General features: G+C 31.9%; 3 protein-coding genes across 3 annotated transcripts in view; all 3 read left to right on the plus strand.

Annotated features, from left to right (window-relative positions):
- The window catches only part of LOC132937502 (junctophilin-1-like), a 133,225-nt gene that overhangs the window by 38,729 nt on the left and 68,277 nt on the right, over nucleotides 1–26,219 (plus strand). The window lies entirely within an intron of this gene.
- Nucleotides 14,569–17,109, plus strand: LOC132934760 (KRAB-A domain-containing protein 2-like). Its single transcript, XM_061001098.1, has 3 exons — nucleotides 14,569–16,266; nucleotides 16,528–16,780; nucleotides 16,860–17,109. Exons 1-3 carry the CDS (start codon nucleotides 15,699–15,701, stop codon nucleotides 17,083–17,085), a joined length of 1,047 nt encoding a protein of 348 aa, XP_060857081.1. The 5' UTR covers nucleotides 14,569–15,698; the 3' UTR covers nucleotides 17,086–17,109.
- On the plus strand, nucleotides 15,187–15,669 carry LOC132953711 (KRAB-A domain-containing protein 2-like). The gene has a single exon (XM_061026077.1). It carries the CDS (start codon nucleotides 15,187–15,189, stop codon nucleotides 15,667–15,669), a length of 483 nt encoding a protein of 160 aa, XP_060882060.1.

Below are 26,219 nucleotides of genomic sequence, written 5' to 3' on the forward strand. Positions count from 1 at the left end.
GAATCTATGTTGAAAAAAAATATAAATAGTTACTTTTCATACCTATAATAAAATAATTTTTAACATTATAACCCCATTATGTATTATAGTACCTCCCTTTGAATTAAATCTTTAAAAATCAAAAATCTTTATTTTCGTCTTATGCTATTTTTTTTGCAACTTAGTGGATAACAGTAGTACCGTCAGTACGTGTATTACGTATATTTATATATTATACGTTATCGTTAATTTTATTGTATCAAAACGTTCTCTGATTTTGCAGGTAAAATGATGGTTGTGTAGTCCCAAATACATTTTATTCTTTAATATGTTGTGTTTATTTGTACCCAAACTTGTTTGATTTGTTAATGTGTCCGTGAAACGTTCACGGCCCGACCAACGTCACGTCTCGGCAATACAATATACGCATTACGCGCTAAGGAAACGAAAGGAAATTTCGGCGGGTGGGTGAGGCACTCGCGTGGTCGTGCGATTGGGGATTGCTCGCTCATCGTTTGCGACCATTTGATATGGGGACATTTAATATAATGGATTATTCCGAGGATTTAGGAGTTTAGGTCGCACGCGTATATAATAATAAACAACATCGAAAACGAAAAGAAAACGGGCCGTTCCGGTCAGGTGAGGTTGTATAATATAGCTGGTCGGCGAGCTAGAGAACACTATGAGGGGACGTGTATACACGAGAGACGGTTTAAATTCCCGTTTCGATGTTATGTGCCAATCTGCTCGTTATAATACGTTTGTTTTCGGTTTACTACCTACGACAGACATAACGTCTTAACCCGGATACGTGTACCCATTATTATTAAAGCCGATATTACTATAGATATATCGAGAGACGTTTTCGAGTTCTACCAGTAATGGATAGGTACAACCATTTCGGTAATAATAGTTGTGCAGTAGTTTTCGTCGTTCATACGACACGTCGAACAATCCGCACAAAAATAAAACATAAAACGAAAATACTATATTGTGTATATGAACCATGTTGCACACGATAGAGCATTATTATTATTATTATTATTCCGAAAGTGTATCACATAATATTATAATTTTCAAATGCGCGAATAATAATTATCGCAATCGACAAGTCGTAACACACGTGTTATCATTAACACGCAGACACATGTGCGCGCCACCCACCTCATCAGCTAGCTACATAGTATTATAATATATATACTTAGGTGCTTATATAATATTATAGTGTTAATGTGTACTGAACTCGCTCCGACACGTCATAATTATTATGTTGAAAATATTACATTATCGTCGTTATTCATTTTTTATTTTTTTGTTATACATTGTGTTAGGTATTAAAAATATCAAAAAACTGTGTAAATAACATCAAATATTATAAATTTCGTATTGTGTAAAACTTACTGAATCATTGTGTATATCAACTTGTTATTGTGGTTCCTATATATTATATGCATACGAGTACAGAATAATAAATTACACTTTGTACTCGGTGACAAAATATTGTAATGGGTACGCCGCTGCGAAATTCATTTTAAAACAGTCTTCTGCCCGAAAAGTCTCCTCCTATAATGTCGCAGACCGCTGTAGAGGTGGTCGAATATTGTTTAACCATTAAAATATAATATTAGCATACATTTTTTCTATACGAAAATTATTATACAGTTTGAGATAATAATTTTGTGTAAACCCAACGTACTTGGCAATCAACGACTGTGTATAGTAGCCTAAATTAATTAATTTAACCACAATCAATATTTGTTTTTATCGATTGATTGATAACGTCAATAGTATTCACTGCAAACACCGGTAGGTATATTAACATACATTTATTTGAATGCGCACAGATGAGCTGGTGTCACGTATAAAATGACGTATTACGCAATACTATATACGTAGGTGCATTATGTTAAGCAAACATAGATTAAATATATAATGTACACTGGCTGTGTTGTAATAATCGCATTATTATTAGGCACGCAGGTAAACAAAAATAAAAATTTTGATGAGTCTTTGTCCAAAAAATATATTCATTTTAATTTGATATCCAGTGGAATATAATGGAAATCTTGATAAACTATATTAAGTGCATACCAGTGGCGTCACGATTTCACGAATATTTTATCCACAAATGAAAATATTGAAGGTAACTCACACATAAAATAATAACCTGCCTATATGTATATATTTTTTTTTATTTTAAAATAAATATTGACATTATTATACAATGTAAATTAAGTTTAATGTAACAGGTTATTACACATTTTATAACTTCAAATAATAATTATTGTAATAATACCCTAGTTTCCAGTTCCCCTATTACATTACCTACAACAATACAACATGAATTTTGATACCTACCTGTATTCTGACTCCTATAGAGTAAATCAGTAAAATGTACATATGGTGTATTGCTAAATCATCACACTGAATTCAAATCAAAATATAATTATTTATTCCATAAAAAAATATTGTCACATCCTAACAATATTACCCACCTCCCTAAAATTATTTGGGGCAATTGATCCAAAAAAATTAATTCGTGGCGCCACTGAGTGCAGTTTATGTATACTATATTAGATTTTGATTGTTTCAACCTACAGTTGTTATTAATGTAATATTAATTATATGTAGCCATGTAGGTATTCAATATTTTAATAATAACAATAATTATTGTACTATTATTCAGTTTAATGAATTCATAATGAACTTATTAATTAGGTTCTAAGAAACAGTGCCTAGGAAATAACGTAATACATTTAATAAAGGTTTGAATTGATCGTTACTTTTTTAAATTGTAATTAAATTTAATTAAATTTTAAATTTTAATGTGATTTAATCTTCCGAAAAAATATTAATACATAACCAGTATAAATGTATAATTTACCGGTCATATCTATTACCTTGGATGGCACACCATTACAAACTATTAATCCGTTTTACTCTCATCTAATATAGTTAAAAACCTCTCTCTGTATTTAACATAAGTATATTATATTATTTAAGTTAAGATATTAAAACATTTATAAAGAATAATATTATTAGCATGTTGTCAGAAGCTTTTAGATTTAGAGTGAAGCTATGAATTTATTGTATTTACAATTGTGAATGTTTTTTAAAATTGTTGTATCAGAAGATACTATTTCTGATAGCAAAATGCTCTGATCATTGATTTTAATAAAGGTTTCTGGTAGTAAAGTTACCAGTTGGTACTTTTAGGAGGACAAAATTTAAAATTTAAACTTATTTTTAATATACCTAACAGGGTGAAAAAAATTACAACATTTCTTAAAATTATAATATTATTATTAAAATGATTGTTTGGTAACATTCGATCAGAATCGTTTTTCATCGTAAATTATCATTGAATTCAAATTGAACACTTCCATTATATTGCGACTACTCATTAACTAGACGCACTTGACTCCTACAACTGTACAGTATAATATTATAAGTGATTAAAGATTTTCTTCTTTTTTTTATAATTTATTTTGCTAACAAACCCAATTACCTACTCAGTTAACAGTGGGCACAAGGTGTTGTTAATTTTTACGGATTTAGTAATAAACGCTAGGTACACTGTTGTTATTTAGTTCACAGGTCATAGATACGCAAGGTTCAAATGTAGACAATTAGCTTTTGACGTTATAAACCATTCCATAAAAAATACACGACTCTTATTTTGTAACATGGTAATCACTGACCATTGTAATGAAATCAGAACTTTTATTAACGGAGCAAATTCGATTTTTTTTAGTAAGTATTTTTATATTAAAAAAAAGTCATTGATATTTAAAAATAACTATAAAAACTCATATATTTTTTTCTATAATGTAACATATCTATTATTATTTTTTATGATTATTTTAACAGGGGATTTTCATTTTAATAATATAATCCAAATGAGTTAAATGGGTGCAGATATTTTGCGCACATTTACCTTTTTATAACTATTTTTCGCAACTCGATTAAGCACATACATTTAAGCTATACCTGTGACGAAAAACCCTAAAAAGTAAATTCGTTTGCACACAAATATTAAGTAGTTGATTTTCCGCACTATTCACGGGCCTACGAACTAACGATTCATTAGACTACAGTCACCAACGTATTGTTCACTGTCAAACTGTACTTAAAATCAAAAATAATATAACCAACACAAACAATTATTTTAATTTTAAGATAATTTACTTACGAGTATATTACTGTCGAGTATTCGATAATTTGTACTGATATAATAGGTATGTGGCCGATAATTTATTTGCCTTGGATGAATTAGCATTTAAAAAAATATAGGTACTCGTATATTATTATGTATTTTTGTTGTGAGCAAACAAGTCGCGAATTTTCAGGTAAAACATTTTAAATTTGCACAATCGAGTTGCACCGGAGTAAAATACGGAGAGAGGTGCTTACTATATTCTACGCGCGTAAGACTAAGTACATTTTTTTTTACTGATGCAACACTTGTCACGCAGGTAAATCTAAAGTTAATTTCCTGTGAACTCTGTAATGATGACACATATTATTACCTAAGTACTTTTATGATTGATTAATCTTGTGTTTTTAATGTACTAAATGTATAGTTGTATTTATTTATTTTTAAAATAAGTTTATTTTGCGTAAATCTAAAACTGTAAAATCCTTAAAAAAACATGGGTAGTACTGTAATAAGAGTTGATTTATTCTTATTCAAAACCGTTTCCAATAGAATTGCAACAGTTATCAATCAAATAATAAAAAAAAAAAACATTCACACAATTTATTATGTAATAAAAATAATAAATTATTCCGATCAATAAAAGTAATTTATTATTTTTAAATTGATTGAAGGTATTCGTGTTTATTAAATTTTAAATTACTATATGTTTATATAAACCAAATATTGAACTATAAAAATCAGACTTTCACTTAATTTTATATTAAACAACGGTGTGAAGAATACAAGTATAATGGGTTTTGCTATAATTGACTTGTCAAAGGTAAATGACATATTTTGGGTTATGTTAATGGGAAATGGAATATTTTTGACCACAAACGTTTAACAATAAAAACAGATTTTAATTTAAATTTCAATATAAACAGTTCTAATAATATGTTTGCTATTTTAAAATTGATTATAAATGTATAAAAAATGCTGATAAAACTTGTAGTTACGCCATCAGTTATGACTGTAACGTATTTCTATTTAAAATGTCTCTATAAAATATGCAAGATTATGGAGTGTCATCGTTGTTTAATTCGTCTGATGAAAATGCAGATATTTTCCACTGTCGAGAATTATTACGAATACCTTCATCGCGGTCTATACGTGTTATAACTTATAAGCTCGATGAGTAATTTTAGGGATTAAGTAAAAATAAATAAATATAAATACCTTTAGTACTAAAATATCGACATGAAAAATATATTCAAGCCATTAAACGTACCCGTATATAATATAGGTATTATTATTATTATTATTATATGAACATATAAGTAGGGTATCGATGTTTCTGATTATACCGTACGCAATAGCTAAGTCTGATGGGATTCGACAGTATTTTCAATTTCAAAAGTGAATATATAATAAGTTTCCTGCACTCTGTTTACACAGTATTAAATATAATATCCATCAGCATAATATTATTGTACAGGATGTTTCACCAAGCATGCTCACCTCTATTTTTTCTTTAAATAATGAATTTTTAAATAATCGTTTCCAATTCTTGAAATTTTTTATGTATTTTCTGTACTGACATTTTTACTGTAAATTATTTATTGAATAATTTTTTTGAAAATATCTACGTATATTATATAATATATAAAATCTCCACAGGACACTCTTTATGTACTAATAAAATATTTCAAGAATTTGAAAAATATATTGTCTCAATATAATATGTACATTTAAAAATTTTAAAAACAGATTATTGAATTATTGAAGAAAAAAAAATTAGTGAGCAATGAGCATTCTTGGTGAACCACTTTGTATAATACACGTAGAGTAGTTTGCTTACTATCGCAAAAACGTCGAAAAAATAATTTTTATCCATCGAACACGTGGGCACAAATTATTTGACTAGATTAAAAACGTGTTTCCAATGAACGATGTTTGCATGATATCAATATAATAAACGCGTATTTGCACATATGTTTAATCGATAACATAACCAGCTTGAAAAATCTCGGTGCAATATAATAATTTTGATTTCGACGGCGATACAGCACGACGACATAAACGAAACCCCAGCTAATCCCCGTTTTCGAATGCTGGCTCGCGTATATGTGCACAAGCTGTATACATTATAATAAGATAATAATATTAGGTAGGTATACGTAGTAATGTATTATTATTATTATTATTATGCGTAAAATGTTCGACGTTGGGAATAATAATTGCGATACCGACGACTAAGGCAGCGGCGCGCGTGGGTACGTCTCTAATGCGTTTATGTAAATTCCACTGAGTTTGCGAATTAATACATTTAAGTTCACCACCGGTTAGGTAGCTGTACAAGGGTAGGTATTATACAATACACACATATATATGGAAATCACTTCTCATTGGTTCCCAGCCCCCGAACCAGGCAACCATACGTTACCTACAGTCATTACCGATTCTGCGAGTCCCCCCGTTCACTCTGCGATCAATATAATATCATATTATTAATTGTTATTTACGTAATAATAATATAATATACAATTATAAATAAGAGATCGAAATTAAAACGACCATCAGCGTATTATGTAATAATCATCACTCATCAGAGTTCAATCAGAATAGAAGAAATCGTATTAATCGACCACGCACAGTCCACACTACTTTATCAGTATTTATACATAGGGCTCGGATTTAAATGTAAATACATATTTTTATTGTGAATAGATAATTTAATAATTTGGGTGATTTGTTTCAAATTATTTTTAATAAAATAATCTATATACATACTCGATATATTTTTACATAATTCGTCATAAAAACATATTTTTTAATATTTCTCCCCCAATTCCATTTTTTCATACATTCTAACACACCACGACTCACAGAAGAAACTCTAGAGAACATAAAACAAGTACAAGGACCATTGGGAAAAAAATGCAGTCTATAAATAAAAATCCCTGTTTAAATTCCATAAAATTAATCAGACTAAACTCACTCTTTTGGACATAACAAATTTGAAATTCGCACCCATTACATCTGTTGAGGTCGAGAGTTCCTTCAGTCAGTATAAATCTGTGTTGTGACCAAATCGTAGGTCATTTAACTTCAACAATTTTAGCATATACCTTTTTGTTCTCATCGCAATCAAGAATAAGGTTTAATTATATACATTTCACTTAATACATTTCACTACACTACACATAATTTTTTTTATAATCTTCCATATTTTCATTTTTATAATGTAAAAATCAATTTTTTATTACGTATATACTATAATATATTTACATAGGTAATGGTTTCTTTTAATACATATAAATCTGACCCCTAGTTATCACCGATTCTCGAGTTGATTCAGTTGTATATATATTATTATTAAATGCAAAAAATAGCAATAAACGATATTAGCAAGTTATTCGTCACAGCAATCCAAGCGAATTTTGTGTCATTTCAGTCAACTTGAAATTTGAGGACCACCCTAAGACAGCATAGGTACCTACTAATTTTAATTTTCTTTGATTTTCCGTATATTTAATTCATTAAAAAAATGTTGCAAGTTGAATTCCCTGAGAAAAAATACTGACTAACTTATTTCGGTTTATATACCTAGTCAACATAGCTTCATGGGCGGGCAAATGAGTGTGGTCCCAACGTGTCCTCGATTAAGCGGAATCCACTATTATGTTATGCAGAGGGTTTTGCTTAAAGTATTTGGTAGAAACATAAAAAGCATAAATAACTTGCAGGTTAAAATTATTTCCATCAAAGAAGACGTCACTTCCCTCCTTCCTGTGCACTGAAGTGACGTCGTTAGATACCTACATAGATTCACCTTTGATAATAATATTATATTAAAATACATCATAAAGCCAATGATGTACTTAACTATTTAACAGTGCTGGGGGGGGATGGGGGGGGTTGACTGTAGGGCATTTTACATAGTGTAACGCTATAATACTAACGCGCGATAATATTATTATATTATGTAGGTAGTATGTAATAGTATTATACGACATTACGATCATCTTCCTCTAATTCTTTGCTTAACGATCAAAGTAGGAACAATTTTATTTTGTCTTTCAATTTAATATAATATGTATATGTATATACATTTAAAAATAATGGAGCGTTTTTATCATAAGCTTAGTCTTTATTAAAGCATTGTCAAACATTTTTTTTTATAAACTGCTTCTCTTTAGACTATTTGTTCGCGTTCGTTTTGCTTTTTCGTGATTTCCTTAAAATATACTAAGAAATTCGAAAAATGAACTTTCTAAAGTACAATGGATCATCCACAAAGAAACTGTGTATGAATCGTTTCGAGTTTTTACTCACGTATAATATTATAGTGTTAAAACCGAAAATGTCTTTTTACATCATTGTAAAACCGAATGTTGTCTGAATTCCGTTAAAAAAAAACAGCTTTCACCACTGTCACCCTCAATATTAAAATATTTTTCTGTATATACCTGGTAACAGGATTGTTAAGAGTACTTTTAAAAATTTACTTTAATGCTTAAATAAAAGATTATTTGTGATTCGATTACCGGAACATTTCTATAACAATGTATTTATAAATGTTAATAATTTTCAAAAGTATTACGTGTTTTTTTTATGTTAAAATGGGCTTAATATTTAATACTTTGTGGGCTCAAAATCAAAAGGTGCCATCTCAGAGTATCGAGTTGCACAGGAGATACTTACAAATACAATACTTTCTACTTTCAAACTGTAATGATTTTTTCTTAATGAACTGCTTTCAATGATGGTCAAATCTAAAGATTAACAGATTTCTTCTACATAATTTTGGTTGATAATATTATATTTCACTTAGAACTGTGTTGTTCTAAATTAAATGAATATTTCTTGGGAAACAAAATTTGGTTAAACGTAATAGGATAGCATGCATTTTTCCCTCCCTCTGTATTATTGTGACTCCTCACTGAAAAAACATAATTTTCTTTTTTTCTTTTAATCGATCGTGCAGTATAATAATACAATACGCACTCGAACAAACCTGATACGGAGCGTCTGTTCGTGACGTCCCGTGTCGTAAATACCAAATGCGTTGTGTATTGTTATGATTCGTTTATTATATAATCAATAAGTAATGTTTACAATGATCGGGGCAAGTTATCCCGGACCGCGCGGCAGGCTTAAGGAAGCGGCCGCGACGGGCGGGTTCGGGCCTGAAGAGGCGCGAGCAAAACAATAGTCGGGACTTGCCTATACGTTTCGTAGAAGTAATACAATAATAGGGGAGAGTAGAAACCGTCCGTGCACGGACTCGAGCAAGTCGTGTGGGTTCGGTTCTTCCTCGCGGCGAAACTCGAATAAGCTCGCCGTAGGGGGGAACGAGGTACTACTTGTCGGCTTGCTGAATAGTCGATTGGCCAAGTTACGTCGCGAAGTCGGTTCCCGGCGTGTCTTGGTATTCGTCCAACGGTGTGACTGGACTCGATTGAACGGGTGGACTGTCAGTAATGGATCGCCGGAGTATAATTATATTATACGCTGCCGTCGGTGGGTCAATCAGGTCCCGGTGTGGCGGCTATCCGTTGTCGTCGATCGCTGGATGTACACGGTAGGCTTGGCGTCGTCGGTCCGTGAAGTGGCGCTTATTAGCCAGGTATGCCGGGTACTGTTGAGTCTCGGCGGTATCGGGCGATCACGTTAGATCGTGCGTTCAGGGTGCGTCGTCGTGGACTGGTTAGGTCGGATCAGCTTCGCCGGTGTCGTTCAGGTCGGTGTTGCTGCTGCGTTGATAGTCTTCGGGTCTTCAGGTCTTCGGGTCTTCTATAGTGCTTGTTGACTTGTAGAAGATATGTTGAAGACTGGTGTGGTGGATTTGTTTGACCGGTGAACTGTCCCGGTATATATACTATTTGTTTCCCTTTGTTGTCCTGTGATTGGTCGAGGATGGTTGCTTTGATAAGCAATAACCACACCTCGACCCGTTGGTGTTCGCTTTGTTAATGTGGTTCTTGTTTGTTATTTCCGTGAAATTTTCCTGTTGGTAAACTACTTATTCTAATATGTCGCGTCTATTACTTGTGTCGCATTATGTTGCCATACTGTTGTGTTTGGTGGTCCTGAAAAGGACCACTTTAATACAGTGACGGTTTATCCCGTTACAACTCCCCCCTCGGATTAGTGACCAAGTGGCTGTGTGAGCGAGTTGGTAGCTAATTCTAATCCGAAAGTGCGTCGTCATATCGATGCTTTGTGTAGGGAGCGGCGAAATCTGTTGCGTGAGGGATGTCTCGTTTTGATTGTCGAATAGTGTTTTTTGGTTTCTCGTACTTGGCTGGGGTGATTCTACGGGTTTATATATTTTTTTTTTTTTGGTCCTTGTTGTGGTTGGTTGGTGATTTCCCGTTCTGTGAATGGACCTCTTTTTTCTTAGATTGATATTAATCTGTCGCTTGTTTGTCCGTATAGTATGGACGGACTTCAGCGACGTTAATTAACTCTTCTTTATTGGTTTTATGGTTGATGATGGCCAGCGTTGTATCACTTATTAGTTGATGAAGTGCTTCGATACGTGTGTTGAAGTTTTCTTTCATCGTAGCTATATCGTCTGTCATTGTTCGTATTGTCGTTTCTAGCCGAGTGATTTTTTCTTCATTGGATTCCATTATCGGGTTATTTCGTTGACGATTTGAGTTTCTAGTCATTTTGCTTCAGTAGTGTCGTTATTATTTTTGAGTGGTTGGGTACACTATTTCGCCGTACCGACTAGTAAACGTCGAACTTGTATATTGTGTTGATTTCGTGGTCGATGTAGTTTCCGAGGCACGGGTTGGTTATTCAAACCTCCAACAAATCGATTGCGGTATTACTGTACCGACTAATAGACGTTCTTATCGGTTTGTTGGCGGGTATACTATTTCGCCGTACCGACTAGTAAACGTCGTACTTGTATGTTGTGTTGATTTGTGGTCGATGTAGTTCCTGAGCCACGGGTTGGGCGCCAGTTGATACGGAGCGTCTGTGTTTGTGTGGGTTCTTCGTCATACTCGTTATTCTGCGACAGTTCTTTTGCGGTTAGGATTGTTGTACTTTCCTTCGGGTGCTGTGGTTTTGCTTCTTTCCTGTTGCATTTTATTCTGTGTATTCTGGATCTGTGGGATTCAATGACGGTGGGTGATCCTCCCCCGTCTCCCGAGTCCAGTTTTTTTGCATTTCATCATCGGTTTCTTCTTCGCTGTTTTTTGCCTGGTCTTGAACTATTGTAATTTGATTCACCGTTTTCTCCGCATTTTTTCTGTCGTTATTGAAGTTCTGCCTTCCGTATGATTGAGTGTGGGGTGTTTGATTTGTGTTCCTATTTTGGTGATATGTGTAAGTTGTTTTTTGTTTTGGGTTTGGATCGACTTGTTGATCTTTTTCGTCAATTTCTCCCAATTTCTCCCAAATTTTTAAAAACGTTTTTTCTGTGTTTTGTATGTATGCTTGTATTGCTATTGGGAAATGTTTAATGACTAGATTTATTGCTTGTTCTTCTGCGATTTTTGGTGAGTCAAGGTATTTTAATTCATCCATCCATTTGTGAAAATGTTCTTGGTAGTTGCCTTTTGTTGTTGCTTTTCCGGCTTCCGTGCATTTTATAAAAATGCTCCACTGTTTGTTTTCAGAGAAGAAGTTTCTTAAGAAAAGGTCTTTGAAGTTTTCGATGTTGCAGGTTGCGTCTTTTACCATTGTGAACCACTTTGCTGCCTTTCCTTTTAGGCAGTTTTCGATCACGATCATTTTGTCGTCTTCAGCAATTTTTTTATGTATTAAGTATGTGTTTAAGTTTCTCAAGAATCTTTTCGGGTGGTCGGTTTGCTCGTTCCCTGCGAACGTTGGCATGGTCAACTCTACTGTGTTTGATCTGGTTGTCACCGTGGTGTCCATTTGTGTTTGTTTGTTTGCTATGTTGCTCAAATCTTTGTTCAATTTTTCAACGTTTACTACTGTTTTTTTGTCGTAGTCATTTATTAGTTGATGAAGTGCTTCGATACGTGTGTTGAAGTTTTCTTTCATCGTAGCTATATCGTCTGTCATTGTTCGTATTGTCGTTTCTAGCCGAGTGATTTTTTCTTCATTGGATTCCATTATCGGGTTATTTCGTTGACGATTTGAGTTTCTAGTCATTTTGCTTCAGTAGTGTCGTTATTATTTTTGAGTGGTTGGGTACACTATTTCGCCGTACCGACTAGTAAACGTTGAACTTGTATATTGTGTTGATTTCGTGGTCGATGTAGTTTCCGAGGCACGGGTTGGTTATTCAAACCTCCAACAAATCGATTGCGGTATTACTGTACCGACTAATAGACGTTCTTATCGGTTTGTTGGCGGGTATACTATTTCGCCGTACCGACTAGTAAACGTCGTACTTGTATATTGTGTTGATTTGTGGTCGATGTAGTTCCTGAGCCACGGGTTGGGCGCCAGTTGATACGGAGCGTCTGTTCGTGACGTCCCGTGTCGTAAATACCAAATGCGTTGTGTATTGTTATGATTCGTTTATTATATAATCAATAAGTAATGTTTACAATGATCGGGGCAAGTTATCCCGGACCGCGCGGCAGGCTTAAGGAAGCGGCCGCGACGGGCGGGTTCGGGCCTGAAGAGGCGCGAGCAAAACAATAGTCGGGACTTGCCTATACGTTTCGTAGAAGTAATACAATAATAGGGGAGAGTAGAAACCGTCCGTGCACGGACTCGAGCAAGTCGTGTGGGTTCGGTTCTTCCTCGCGGCGAAACTCGAATAAGCTCGCCGTAGGGGGGAACGAGGTACTACTTGTCGGCTTGCTGAATAGTCGATTGGCCAAGTTACGTCGCGAAGTCGGTTCCCGGCGTGTCTTGGTATTCGTCCAACGGTGTGACTGGACTCGATTGAACGGGTGGACTGTCAGTAATGGATCGCCGGAGTATAATTATATTATACGCTGCCGTCGGTGGGTCAATCAGGTCCCGGTGTGGCGGCTATCCGTTGTCGTCGATCGCTGGATGTACACGGTAGGCTTGGCGTCGTCGGTCCGTGAAGTGGCGCTTATTAGCCAGGTATGCCGGGTACTGTTGAGTCTCGGCGGTATCGGGCGATCACGTTAGATCGTGCGTTCAGGGTGCGTCGTCGTGGACTGGTTAGGTCGGATCAGCTTCGCCGGTGTCGTTCAGGTCGGTGTTGCTGCTGCGTTGATAGTCTTCGGGTCTTCAGGTCTTCGGGTCTTCTATAGTGCTTGTTGACTTGTAGAAGATATGTTGAAGACTGGTGTGGTGGATTTGTTTGACCGGTGAACTGTCCCGGTATATATACTATTTGTTTCCCTTTGTTGTCCTGTGATTGGTCGAGGATGGTTGCTTTGATAAGCAATAACCACACCTCGACCCGTTGGTGTTCGCTTTGTTAATGTGGTTCTTGTTTGTTATTTCCGTGAAATTTTCCTGTTGGTAAACTACTTATTCTAATATGTCGCGTCTATTACTTGTGTCGCATTATGTTGCCATACTGTTGTGTTTGGTGGTCCTGAAAAGGACCACTTTAATACAGTGACGGTTTATCCCGTTACAAACCGTTATGTGCGTACGATATTAAGTGGACTTCGAAACAAAAGGTGTTATCTCAAAATATCAAATTGTTCAGGAGATAAAGACTTTCGATGATGGTCAAATCTAAAAGTTTACAAAAAGTTGTTCTACGCATGGATCCTTTTGGTGGTAATATTTTTTTTTCACTTTGAATTATTTTTTCCTAAACTAAATGGTGTATGTTTCTCGGAAAACAAAATTTGGTAGAAAGAAAAAAAATATTGTGTCGTGATGTTAAAACCAAAATGATAAACGTATGCTGGTACTGTATTCAGTAAGTATAGAACTATGTAGAATTATTTATTTTGTTGATTAATAAAATCAATAATATTGTACTTCATATCTTATGATTACTGTATGGTTGATGCAATGAATATTAAACAAAACTTATTTATTTTAAAACTACAATATAGTTAGGTATAGTATATATGGGTTACCTATGTTTATATTTATCATAATTTAATATTAAATTGGTTTGTAATCTGTGTTAATTTAGATTCTTCTAGTTCCGTATAACTCTTTAAATATTTCACCTAAATAGTGGTTTTTTGTGGTTTTGATTATATGGATAATTAATAACTTAACTTATTCAAAAAAGTGGATTTAAAAAAAAACTTATTTGGAATGTTTGGTTCTGTGCCCTCGATTTATTGTATTATTATACTACCTATATACTTCTTGTAGACAAAATTTGTTCTGGCCTATAAGCTGGATATTATACAATAATAGTGAAAAACTAGTACACGATGCAGAGTTTAGTGTCTTAGAGTTTTTTGAAATAAATAAAGACGTATTAATGGTAATAACAATATAAACAATCAAAATAAAACTTGATCCGTGTACCTATATATGTTACAGTTAAAACCCGAAATCCGTCGAAACTAGTTTTAACTAGTCAAAACTAGTTTCCACAAATCCCTTTAGTCATTTCTGGTTTTAACTAGTTAAAACTAGAATTTACTAAGACCTATAAAATATATTGGTGAAAACTAGAATTATCTAGTTAAAATCCTTAATTTTTATATTGATAGGTTAAACTAGTTTTAACTAGGGAAAAGTAGAAATATAAGTACACATTAGAATAATTATTATAGGAATTTATTATATTATTTATTTAGTATAGAATAATATTATATTGTATTTAAACTCGTACTACATAAAACTCACGCGACCACAGACGATCTATAAATATTGCTCGATAATTGTTTGACCGGTCGACTATCAAATCAATTAAGATAACTAGTCGTCCAACACTTAGATACGATATAACTTCGACAGATTATACCTACAATAATATTAATAATAATACGATATTGATCTGAAGGTCAGCTTATATCGTCGGCTGTGTTTCGCCAGTGCGATTGTGTTCGTCGTAGTCGTTGTACCTACGTGTTTTTGTCGTGAATTGCCCGTTCTAAGTTGTTTTTTCGCTCTTGTTGACATTCGCCGGTTTTGAAAATTGTCCTAACGTCACTGTATACTTTGGTATCATGTTGGAAACTGAAAGAGAAATGAGTACCCGAGAACGGTTTTTTAAGAAGCTTATGGAATCGGTGGAAGGAAAAAAAGACAATCATTATAATATCATTACTAAAGATGCTTATGATTCGCTTCTAAAAGAGGTTGAGGATGCGATATCAGCCACTAAAAAAACCTCTGCTCAATATAGAAGGATCAAGCGATTCAATGTTTTGGAATTTGGCGATACAAAAAAGCTGGTAACCCGCGGAGAGCCAGTCAAATATTATTTGCCGATGGAAGACATTTTTGATGTCATTGATTTGTCACATATCGCTATAGGGCATGGAGGGAGAGATCGTCTGAAGGTTGAAACTTCAAGAAAGTACGCCAACATTACCACTGACATGATAAATATTTTTTTGTCTCTCTGTGAAACGTGCCAGAAAAAGAAAAAACTAGGAAAGAAAGGACTCGTTTCGAAACCAATTTTGGCATTTTGCACACTGAATTAAATAGTAGATGTCAAATAGATTTGATAGACATGCAGTCACAACCTGATGCACAGTTTAAGTTTATACTTAATTATCAAGATCATCTGACAAAATTCGTTCTGCTCCGCCCCTTGCAGACCAAGCGTGCAGAAGAAGTTGCAAGCCATTTATTAGACATTTTTTTAACATTTGGTGCTCCGGTTCTTCTTCATTCAGACAATGGGAGAGAATTTGTTAACAGTGTGATTACAGAGCTGACAGGGCTATGGCCAGAGTTAAAAATCGTGCACGGGAAACCTAGGCATTCACAAAGCCAAGGCTCCGTAGAGCGAGCCAACCAAGACGTGGAACGAATGCTCGCTTCTTGGATGACAGACAATAAATCCACTAATTGGTCTATCGGATTAAAGTTCGTACAATTTATGAAAAATAGAGCACACCACGCCGGGATAAATATGACGCCCTATAAAGCAATGTTTGGGGTTGATCCAAGAGTGGGGCTCGTAACCTCTAACCTCCCCAATGATTTGATTGCTACTATAAACGTCGAGGATGAACTGGAAAATCTTATATGTACTGAAACTGGAAGTGAAAATAAGATTGAGCAGGAAGCTGCAGGTAAACATTTTTATTATTTTTTTAGACATTAATATTTTAGACATTTATTTATCGACATTATATTGCGGTTAAAATGCATTTTTTATTTACATATTTTATAATTTAAAAACCATAAACATTTTTCGATAACTTTTAAATTATTTTTCAGTTAGAAAAATTGTAAAAAAAATCAACTTTCATAGTTAAATATAAATAGCTCATACTGTAACCAACAAATCTAATAAATACATAAACACGGTTTATTTCTTTGATATGTTTCAGATACCTCTTTTATAGGTGCAATTAGAAAAGAAGCTCATGAAAATTTGGAAAAACAGGCAGCCCGAATGATGACTCGATCAGAAAAAAAATTTCCCGCCGTTGATGTTGGTGTCAACGTAGTAATCCGCATTCCAGATGTTGACAAAGGCAAAACAGATCATCCTAATCTCATCGGAGTGGTGTTAGAAAAAACAGAGCACGATCTATACAGAATCGGAAGTAAGGATGGAATTCTAGAAAAACTTTATTGTAGGTACGTCCATTATCACATTTTCATACACCAAATAAAATATAATTAGTAAATAGTTACTAATCAGTAAAAATTGTTTCAGATCTGAATTTATAACATGCGAAGAAAAATTCATCACAGAGAATCAAGTTCCAAACAATCATATTTCCCTCCGTGCAGCCGCAACAAAAGCATCGACGGGGTCGGGGCAAGGCTTTGTAAGATGCACATGTAAAACGTCCTGCGGAACAAATCGCTGTTTATGTAGAAAAAATAAAATACTATGCAATTCTAAATGCCACAATAGTTTGTCCTGTCAAAATAAATAATATAATAAATTCCTATAATAATTATTCTAATGTGTACTTATATTTCTACTTTTCCCTAGTTAAAACTAGTTTAACCTATCAATATAAAAATTAAGGATTTTAACTAGATAATTCTAGTTTTCACCAATATATTTTATAGGTCTTAGTAAATTCTAGTTTTAACTAGTTAAAACCAGAAATGACTAAAGGGATTTGTGGAAACTAGTTTTGACTAGTTAAAACTAGTTTCGACGGATTTCGGGTTTTAACTGTAACATATATATATATATTTATTTATTTATTCTTCGTCAATAATGGCTAATGGGCCTAACTGAAGAATTCCGTAGTAAAACAAAGTATTCCTCGGAACTTGCAGGAAGTTAATATAGATTATTAAAAATAAACAGAAAATGAAAAAAATATCGGAAATAATAAAAATGTGTTAAAGTACAAAATGCGCGTGCATGATATAACATATTATTATATATATATAATATAATGTCAACAAAGTCTGTATATTATGTTTGTGTATACAAACGTATACATACGAGCGGGTTTAAAGATATATTATATTATTATATATGTTACATCAAAGATCGGAATTATTTGCGAGAGTGCACGCTTTCCCGAGTTTAAGGGGTACACATTATATACATGTGCCTATACAACAATATCCAATCACGTAAAATGTAATATATGTCTTGCACTATATAATAATATCATACGAGTGAATCTCCGCTGATTAAATAATAAAAATAATAATACGATTTGATATTATTATTTTACGACTCTACGATCGTATATTATTGGAAAAAAAAAAGTCGCCGATGATGATTTTTGTCATGGACTCGTCACACGCATATTATATCTGTGGCCACCACCCCACCCCACGTGTTATATACACCATTTTACTACCCCGTGATCAATATAGGTATGATATAGAAACCGGCAATCACGTGTATAATTAATAAATTCATTAATACTTAAAACTATAATTATATAGGTTGTATATCGTACCGTCGCATTGGGCCATATCGGTGTTATTTAAATTGAATTTGTAATAATTATTACCAAAAGTATAATATTATATTACATTGAAAAGCTGCGAAAGTGGACTCCACGATTTGCTGTACATTAGATTTCGCGTGGGTTACTGTAATGGGTGAGTTAAATTTGAATTCAATGATATAAAAACATTGTACCTTTACGATAAACGATTTTGAATGAAGATGGTCCGTGGCCTATATTACTATAAGTTGTATAGTATTATTTTATGATATTATTGCTACTTTAGTAATTTATTTTACTATTAGGTAAACAGGTAAGACAGTAGGTTGAATTTATTACTTTTAAAGCCTTAAGAACCCTCGTATAATATTTTCAATTTACAAAAAATAACTAAAATCGTTATTCTTCGTTTAAATTTATAATTTTATTCTAATTTGAATATCTTACTCAACATGAAATAACAATAAATATAAAATATATTAAATAAATATTTTACACTGTACCAAAAAAATATAAAAATTATATCAAAACATTGTTTTTTATAAGAATTTATATTTATAAGAAACATGGTATAATTTTTTTTATCCTTAGCTATAAAAATTAAACATTTTATACATTTTTAACTACTTAATTTGAAAAATCTAGTGAATTTAATGAATTTATCAAAATTTGAACTTAAAATGATTAGAAAAAAATGTGTGCCAATGTATCTTTAATATTTTTGAGCTGCTATTAAGACAACTTATGACTTATGAGAAGCCTCTTATTCAATTCTAAAGCTTTTTGACCCAGGGAATAAATGTTTATCGATAGTTATACAATAAAACTAAAAAATAAATATCAAAAATTTCTCATGCCTAGGTACCAATTGTTCGAAAAAAGACAGAATATTTAAAAAAATTTATCATGTACAGAAGCTGCTAATATAAACATTTGGTGAAAATTTCAAGTATAGAGTATCTACGGTTATTCGTTTTTGAAATACGCCAAAAAAAACAAAATCGATTTGGTGAAAACTGGTTTTGCGTAAAAATGTCTGTCTTTAAAATTTTTATTTTGTTTTCCCCAAGGGTTTGGAAATTATTTTTATTACTCATCGTGTACACAAAAACGCATCAAAAAAACACCACACCACACACATTATTGTAAAATCAATGCATTTATCACTCCGTTTAGAATCTAAAATGTTACAATGTCATCGCGGTATAAACATAATATTACATATTATTATGTTAGAATTTATTTTACTCGTATCTCCATAATACTGAGTGACTGAAAGTATAACTTGAGCGAATGTATAATGTTGTATTATATTCCGACACGGAGGACGCGTTGTGTCTACATAATAATATTATTATAATAATATAATAGTAATAATATGATCTATCTTTTATTTTACATATTTCCCACGTTGTGACACTACTGTAAAGTTGTAGTGCGTGTCGTATTTTCTTGAATAACTATTTATGATACAGTGCGAAACCCTCATGGTCATTCATCATAAAAATTTTTCGATTCCATGCATAGGTTTTACATTTACAGTGACATTTTTCGTTGTTTGTTATTTTAAACAGACATATTTTACGTGTATGGTTTTCAAGGAAATCAAGTCTAGTTGGTATTCTGTTTTTGATTTGGTCGGTAGTTTCCTTGAGCCCGTGAAAATATTAACAGTCGAATCGTGACAATATCGATGGCATTTCACCGAGTGCGGTTTTAACCAAATTTCAATAGGAACGGATTTTTGATTTGTTACCATACAACTCCGATTTTTGCACTGGGTGGGAAAAGTTAAACGAGTTACAATCATGTTTATTACTCTGCAGTCCGGCTTTCATAATTTTAATTCAACATTATAAAATAACGTATAAGTTTACTAAAACTTTTTACAAACTTGACTTTATTTCTTTAACGTTTGAACCGTTTTAATAACTTTATAATGATGATATACAATATTTATAGGTATTTTTAAACAGTTTACTTATGATAATCAAAATTGTTCACTCAGTGTTAAAGCCGACAGAAAAAAATTTTACTCCAGTCAAATACTCAAATAATTGGCACTTCCTGGCAATTATTCGATATATTATTATCAACAAATAACACTCTAAAAAATAAATACTTTTATGACTTGCCATGTCAAATGCTTAGTAAATCATTCAGTAATAACAAATAATTTCAATAACCTGAAACTTTGATGGATTATAAAAGAAGATAAGATAGTAGGTACCTATATTATAAATACGTATTACAAAAAAAATTTAATTAATATTTTAAAAGATTTGAACTCGAAAAGCTGTTGTATTGTATTTTTTCTACAAACTAAAAACTGAACAATTTATTTATTTATATATTTCACATAAACCATAATATTATAATAATATAGTAATAAATTAACATTTCTTTGGATATCAAATTATAGACATTTTTTTAATCTTATAATATATACATGATAGGTAAGATTTCACTGTAATAATATGTCATATATTTTATCTGCGAAGATACCCTATTTTATGTAATTGAAAATTCCAGATAATTGTTGGTTGACGATGTACTTGAGACATATTTTGAAATAGTACATGTGTAAGACAAAATGTAAGTCTAGAATCAAATAAAATTAAAATAAATGGTTTCATGTGTAGTTATTCTCAAAAAAAAAAATATATATGTAATCAATTTTAGAGCACAAATATGATGATAATTAAGTTTTTACCATTTTTCATATTAATAATTATACGACTTGGATATTAAGTATCAATATTTAACTTTGCATCGTATTTATATTGATTATAATAACTAATAGTTGACGTACAGTAATATTCTGTTTTAAATAAAATCGTTAAAAAATGTAAAAAAATATATAAAATATAATACAAACCTACCTATTTATATAATAGTATGTGCTCACACTGAGTAAAAACATATAAAACATTTTTGTATGCACCTTTACAGACTCATAACGGCGTACTTCCCATAATGAATCGCTAACGGAAAAGCGAATTAGCTGTCTGCAATATTTTATTTATTTATTTATTTATTCTAATAACGGATCGATACAATCGTTATAACGTCGACCGGTGCGCAACGCCGCGTCATCGCCGCCATAGCAGTTAATAACGGAACAGTGATTTAATTTTGTAGTTCGAGTTTCGTTAGAAAATTATGGGTGGGTACATATTATAGTTTTAAGTAAACATGGAAAGGATAAAAAAAAAAAAAAAACAATTCACAAAATGGACGAACGTAACAAAACGTACACGCGCGTAAGCGAGCCACTGCATATTTTATGGTGTTGTGAATTATTAATGATTTGACCGTGATACGTCGAACGAAAACAGTACGAAAAAAAATCGCTGTGCCCTTAGCTATTATTTTTCGACCGAAAATAATTTGCAAACGCCTAAGTGGGTACGTGTTATAAGTGGGTGTATTCAATATTAATAACGATTAATGGATTGGTAGGTACGCTGAAAATAAATGCAAACTTGTAATGAATAGAAAGGTATATACTTTCGAAAATGATTCAAATGAAAAATTGAATATAGGTATCGGTATCTAAAAGTTAAATGTTCGAATAACTCAGAACAGAAGGTACCTATAAAGCAGGGGCCGTCCCCTAGGTTTTTGCAGCCCTGTGCAAATATAATTTATGCTTCCCTTATTGAAAAGTTAATTTTTTGGGTGGAAAGGGGCTTGTTCGAAATTTGCCGCCCATAAACTGGTGCCGCCTTAGGCAGCTGCCTATTTTGCAACTGCTTCCTCTCCTGCCTATAGGTCTTTCAAAATATATTTATTAGAGTCAATACGGCAGCGGGTATAGGTCTTCGACTATGGAATAATTTATTTTATTAACCTGCAAACATTTTAAAAATAACGTCCAATTTTGATTTTTTTTAAAAATATTTTCAACAGGAAAACGAGGCTTAGTCTGATTAAAATATAATCATCAGGTGTTTAGTGGGATATTGGGATACATTAAGTCTAAAGGTGGTAAATAGTGATCAAAATTGACTCGAGTTAGTCATTACCTAGTTGATATTAAATATAATATGTGGGTGTTTAGGTATAACAAACTGTGTTTATTTATCTCTAAAAGTTTAATGTAGACATGTTGTAAACTCGACTATGTTAAAAGGAGGTTGGTTATTATTTTTAATTAGCATCAGGGTAATATTTAGTGATTTAACAACTTTAAACTTTTTAAATAATAACTAAATATTTTATTAAAAATGAACTTTAGTGGATCTAGGAAATCACACGTCTGCGCGTTTATTATATTATTAAATCAAAAAATATTTGTTTGTTTACTTTAATTTAATATATTTGTACACAGCATTGGAGAGTAATTAAATAAAAAATGAATTAATCAATAAATCAGTTGTAACTACAATACCTATGTATAAACTCGATTTTAACTTGACTTATTAATTTTAAAATTGACTTGAAACAATTATAAATAGCTAAGTACTACAATATTAGTTAAATTTTTAAGTTTTTAATTTTTATAAAATTAACAAACTATAGTTACGATAAAAAGCTTGAAAATATTAAAATGTTAACTACATTGTATTAATGGCCACCTTCTACTATGTGTATGCGTAATACATATTAATATGTGTAAATTGTGTTGTGTGTGCTTACAAACTGTAAACAATTTTAATAATGAATATTTTGATTGGTGACGTTGGAATATAATGTTATTAATCACTCGCACGCCAGTAAATATTATGTAAATATAATAATCAATAGCTTCTGGCTTAACACGAAATCATACTAATAAATTATAGCAATTAGTAAGAATAAAAATGAAGGTGTAATAGCTATGCTTGGCCAACATAATTGGTTGGTAGATAATTAATAACACTTGCACAGATAATTAGAAATTTGATTATAATAAGAATGGTATAGCTACTCACCAATAAATTCGGTGGAGACTTACCAGCTGCTACCTGTACCTAGTGCACAATAATGGCTATTATAAGAGCAGATAAAAAATTATAATGAAAAAATATAGCTCAAGAGGCGATATTAATGCAAAAATCACAATAATGGCTTAAAAAATATTAAAATTTAAAACACCGTGGAGAATAGCGCACACAAATATAATAATTGTGAAGAAAATGTGGTGATCACGAATGTAATAACAAAAATAAATAGTTAGTTTGGCGATTTGCGCCCTCAATACAAAAAAAATTATAATACTCGAGGATTGAACACAATGTAGTAAAAATAACGAGTAGGTATACAACACCAATGGTACGAAACAATATTTCAGCGCTGATGTAAAAACAATAATTAGACTTAAATTGCTATAAAAAATAAATAAAACATCTACGTAATAATAATAAAATAATAAGTAATATAATAATAACACTGTACAATGTGTATTTTTGTGTATTTTCGTCTTTACCGTGCTTTACTTGACGGATAATATTATAGGACGCTGGAAACGGTAATTTTTTGGTAATATGATGAGTGGAGGAGGAAAAGAAAATACTTTTTTCTTTACCTCTTGTGTCTATGAATATAACGGTGGAAGATGTAAAACCTATAAACTACCACCAAAATAATTTGCCAATACATTTAACCATTACAATATTGTAAGCTGCATATATTATACAGCTGCAGTGTTGTCCTTCAAGTTTGGCAGAATTGTAATATGTATGAAACTATTCAACAAGTTATAGCGCTGTCCGTATTATAATGATTAATGAGCATTATTACTTTTGAGTATAGGTGCCTATTAGAGAATAAATATTTTAATGTCAAACTAGAATTAGTTACAGAAAGCGTTCACAGAAAAATAATAATATTCGAGCCCAAGGATAATGCTTTAGAAAATAAAAAAACGTGTTGTAATAATATTCATTGAATTAGAGGTTTAAAAAGGGGGAAAGACGATAGCTTTTCCCTCGCTATAAAACGTCAGGGGGAAAAATTTCCCAAATTTCCCACCCCCTCCCAGAGTAACTTCTGTCTTCCGTGCCAGGGTGACGAGTAGTAGTGGTGGCGCGCAAAACAGTCATCATGGACAGTGATAATTTATAATAATAATGTATGGCATTGCTTTTAATCAGATACCGCGAACATCTGAGCTGTCAGTATACCACCCACTGGGTGTGGTCACCAGTAAGAGAAAGTGGGTAATTAGATGTAGGTATTATTTGATTTTTTGGAAGGGATTAGCGCGTTTTACGAGTTTTGGTGGGTTTTCCGAGAACTGTCGTTATAAGGATGTTCAGTGGTTTTACGTGCGACTGTCATTTCCTGACCAATGTTGGGAAAAGATAACCAAAAAATCATCCGGATAGGATAACAGATAATTCATTCAAAATTTATCTAGATAAGATAAAATATAACATCATTTTTTTTATCTAGATAAAGATAAAAATACACATACGTTTATCTAGATAAAAAAATAGATAATTTTTTTTAAAACTATATTATAAATAATGTAATTTATTAGTAATTACTAATTAGATAATATTTTATTAATTAATAAAATAAAATAACAAAATAAAACCGACAATATTTCAGTAAACATTTCTTTATAACTATAATAATATTGGGATTTGGAATCACTACTTGGTTCTCGTAAATTATTGGCTATTTCAGTATTGAAAAATATTCTTATTGTTATATTATTTATCTAAATAATTTACCACAGATAACCATTACATTTATCTAGATGAGATAATTAGATGATTTATTTATTTTTATCTAGATAAGATAATTAAAGAAATAATTTATCTAGATAATTTTCAACACTGTTCATGACAGAGTTATCGACGTTCTTAAGTAGTGCCTACCTAAGTGTCTAGCCGTAACTTGGATTGCTTACTTCCACGGGGCAGGAATACGATTGGGAGCGTTTTTCCGAAACACAATACCTCAGGCCGTAAATCCATACAAAGTTCGGGCCCATAATTAATGCATTACACATAACCATGTTTGGACGCATATAATTTTGAGCCCATTGCCCAGAAGACACCCCGAGGTTAGCCTAAATAGCATTCCAAAAAATATGTTTGCACTATTATTGTTATTCGTACTTTTCAGTATAGCAATATAATTATTTGTGAGTTGAGATAATAAGTGATATTTTCTATTTATTTTGATGTGGTTAATTTATTATTTCCTGCGTTGTGCTAATTTTTGTATAATTCAATGTATTTTTTTTCAACTTGATCATTTCCCCGACATTTTTGCATACACTTACATTTATTCTTCAGTACTTAGTACCTACTTAAGTAATTATTCTTAATTTATTTATTATTTTTCTTACAATGCTGTATGTTTTAAAAATGTTGATAGTGTTTTGGCCAAACATGTTTACAAGTTTCATAGAAATTGTTGATAACACGACCCATTCCATAGGTATGAATGGTATGATACAAGGTACATTGTTTATTTTCTACTCTTATGAGTTATGACGTTTTTTGGCCATGTTACTTGTTAGTGTCGCATCTTGTTTTCCCGTTAGCTTTAATGGATTTATCTGTTTATTCAATATATTATACCTATTAATCTGTGTATTAATCTGTTTCATACCACACTTCAAGTGTATTATACGACCTTTTTCATATGCATTGCACCGATGACCGGACGATACATATTGTTGGTTGTGCTTTGTTTATTTTAGGCCATATTTTGAAAACATTGGATTATTATTATTAGCTTCAGTTGTATCGAATAGGTATGTTTATTGATTTATATAAAATATAGTACTATAATACGTTTGTATGGTTTTAAATCTATAATCATATAAACAAAGTAAACAATAGTCACTCACAGAAACAAATGTCCAGGTTATAGCATATGATTATAATAATAAATCAAATATATAAAAAAAGTTATATTATTACGTAAAAATACAATTTAAAACTGACTGTTGGTATTCCATTTTCGTACGATTATTAATCAGAAAATACATTCAAAATCAAATCGATAAATCAAATTATGTTTTTCGATTTACAATATACATAACAAAAACCTTTTTGACAAAATTGTTATTATTATACATTTATAAAATATCTAAAATAAGTTTATCGTAATAACATTGTCGAAATCATTATTTAGATTAAATCAAATTGTACAGAAAAACTAAACTAAACTGAAAGATTATTTGATTATGCGTTCGATGTTCG

Source organism: Metopolophium dirhodum, chromosome 1 (genome assembly GCF_019925205.1).
Source record: "Metopolophium dirhodum isolate CAU chromosome 1, ASM1992520v1, whole genome shotgun sequence".
NCBI lineage: Eukaryota > Metazoa > Arthropoda > Insecta > Hemiptera > Aphididae > Metopolophium > Metopolophium dirhodum.

Coding starts and splice junctions, on each gene's coding strand:
- LOC132934760 (XM_061001098.1), top strand. CDS start 15,699: ATGCAGTCACAACCTGATGCACAGTTTAAGTTTATACTTAATTATCAA. Junction 16,267..16,527: donor GATTGAGCAGGAAGCTGCAG/GTAAACATTTTT, acceptor GATATGTTTCAG/ATACCTCTTTTATAGGTGCA. Junction 16,781..16,859: donor CTAGAAAAACTTTATTGTAG/GTACGTCCATTA, acceptor AAATTGTTTCAG/ATCTGAATTTATAACATGCG.
- LOC132953711 (XM_061026077.1), top strand. CDS start 15,187: ATGTTGGAAACTGAAAGAGAAATGAGTACCCGAGAACGGTTTTTTAAG.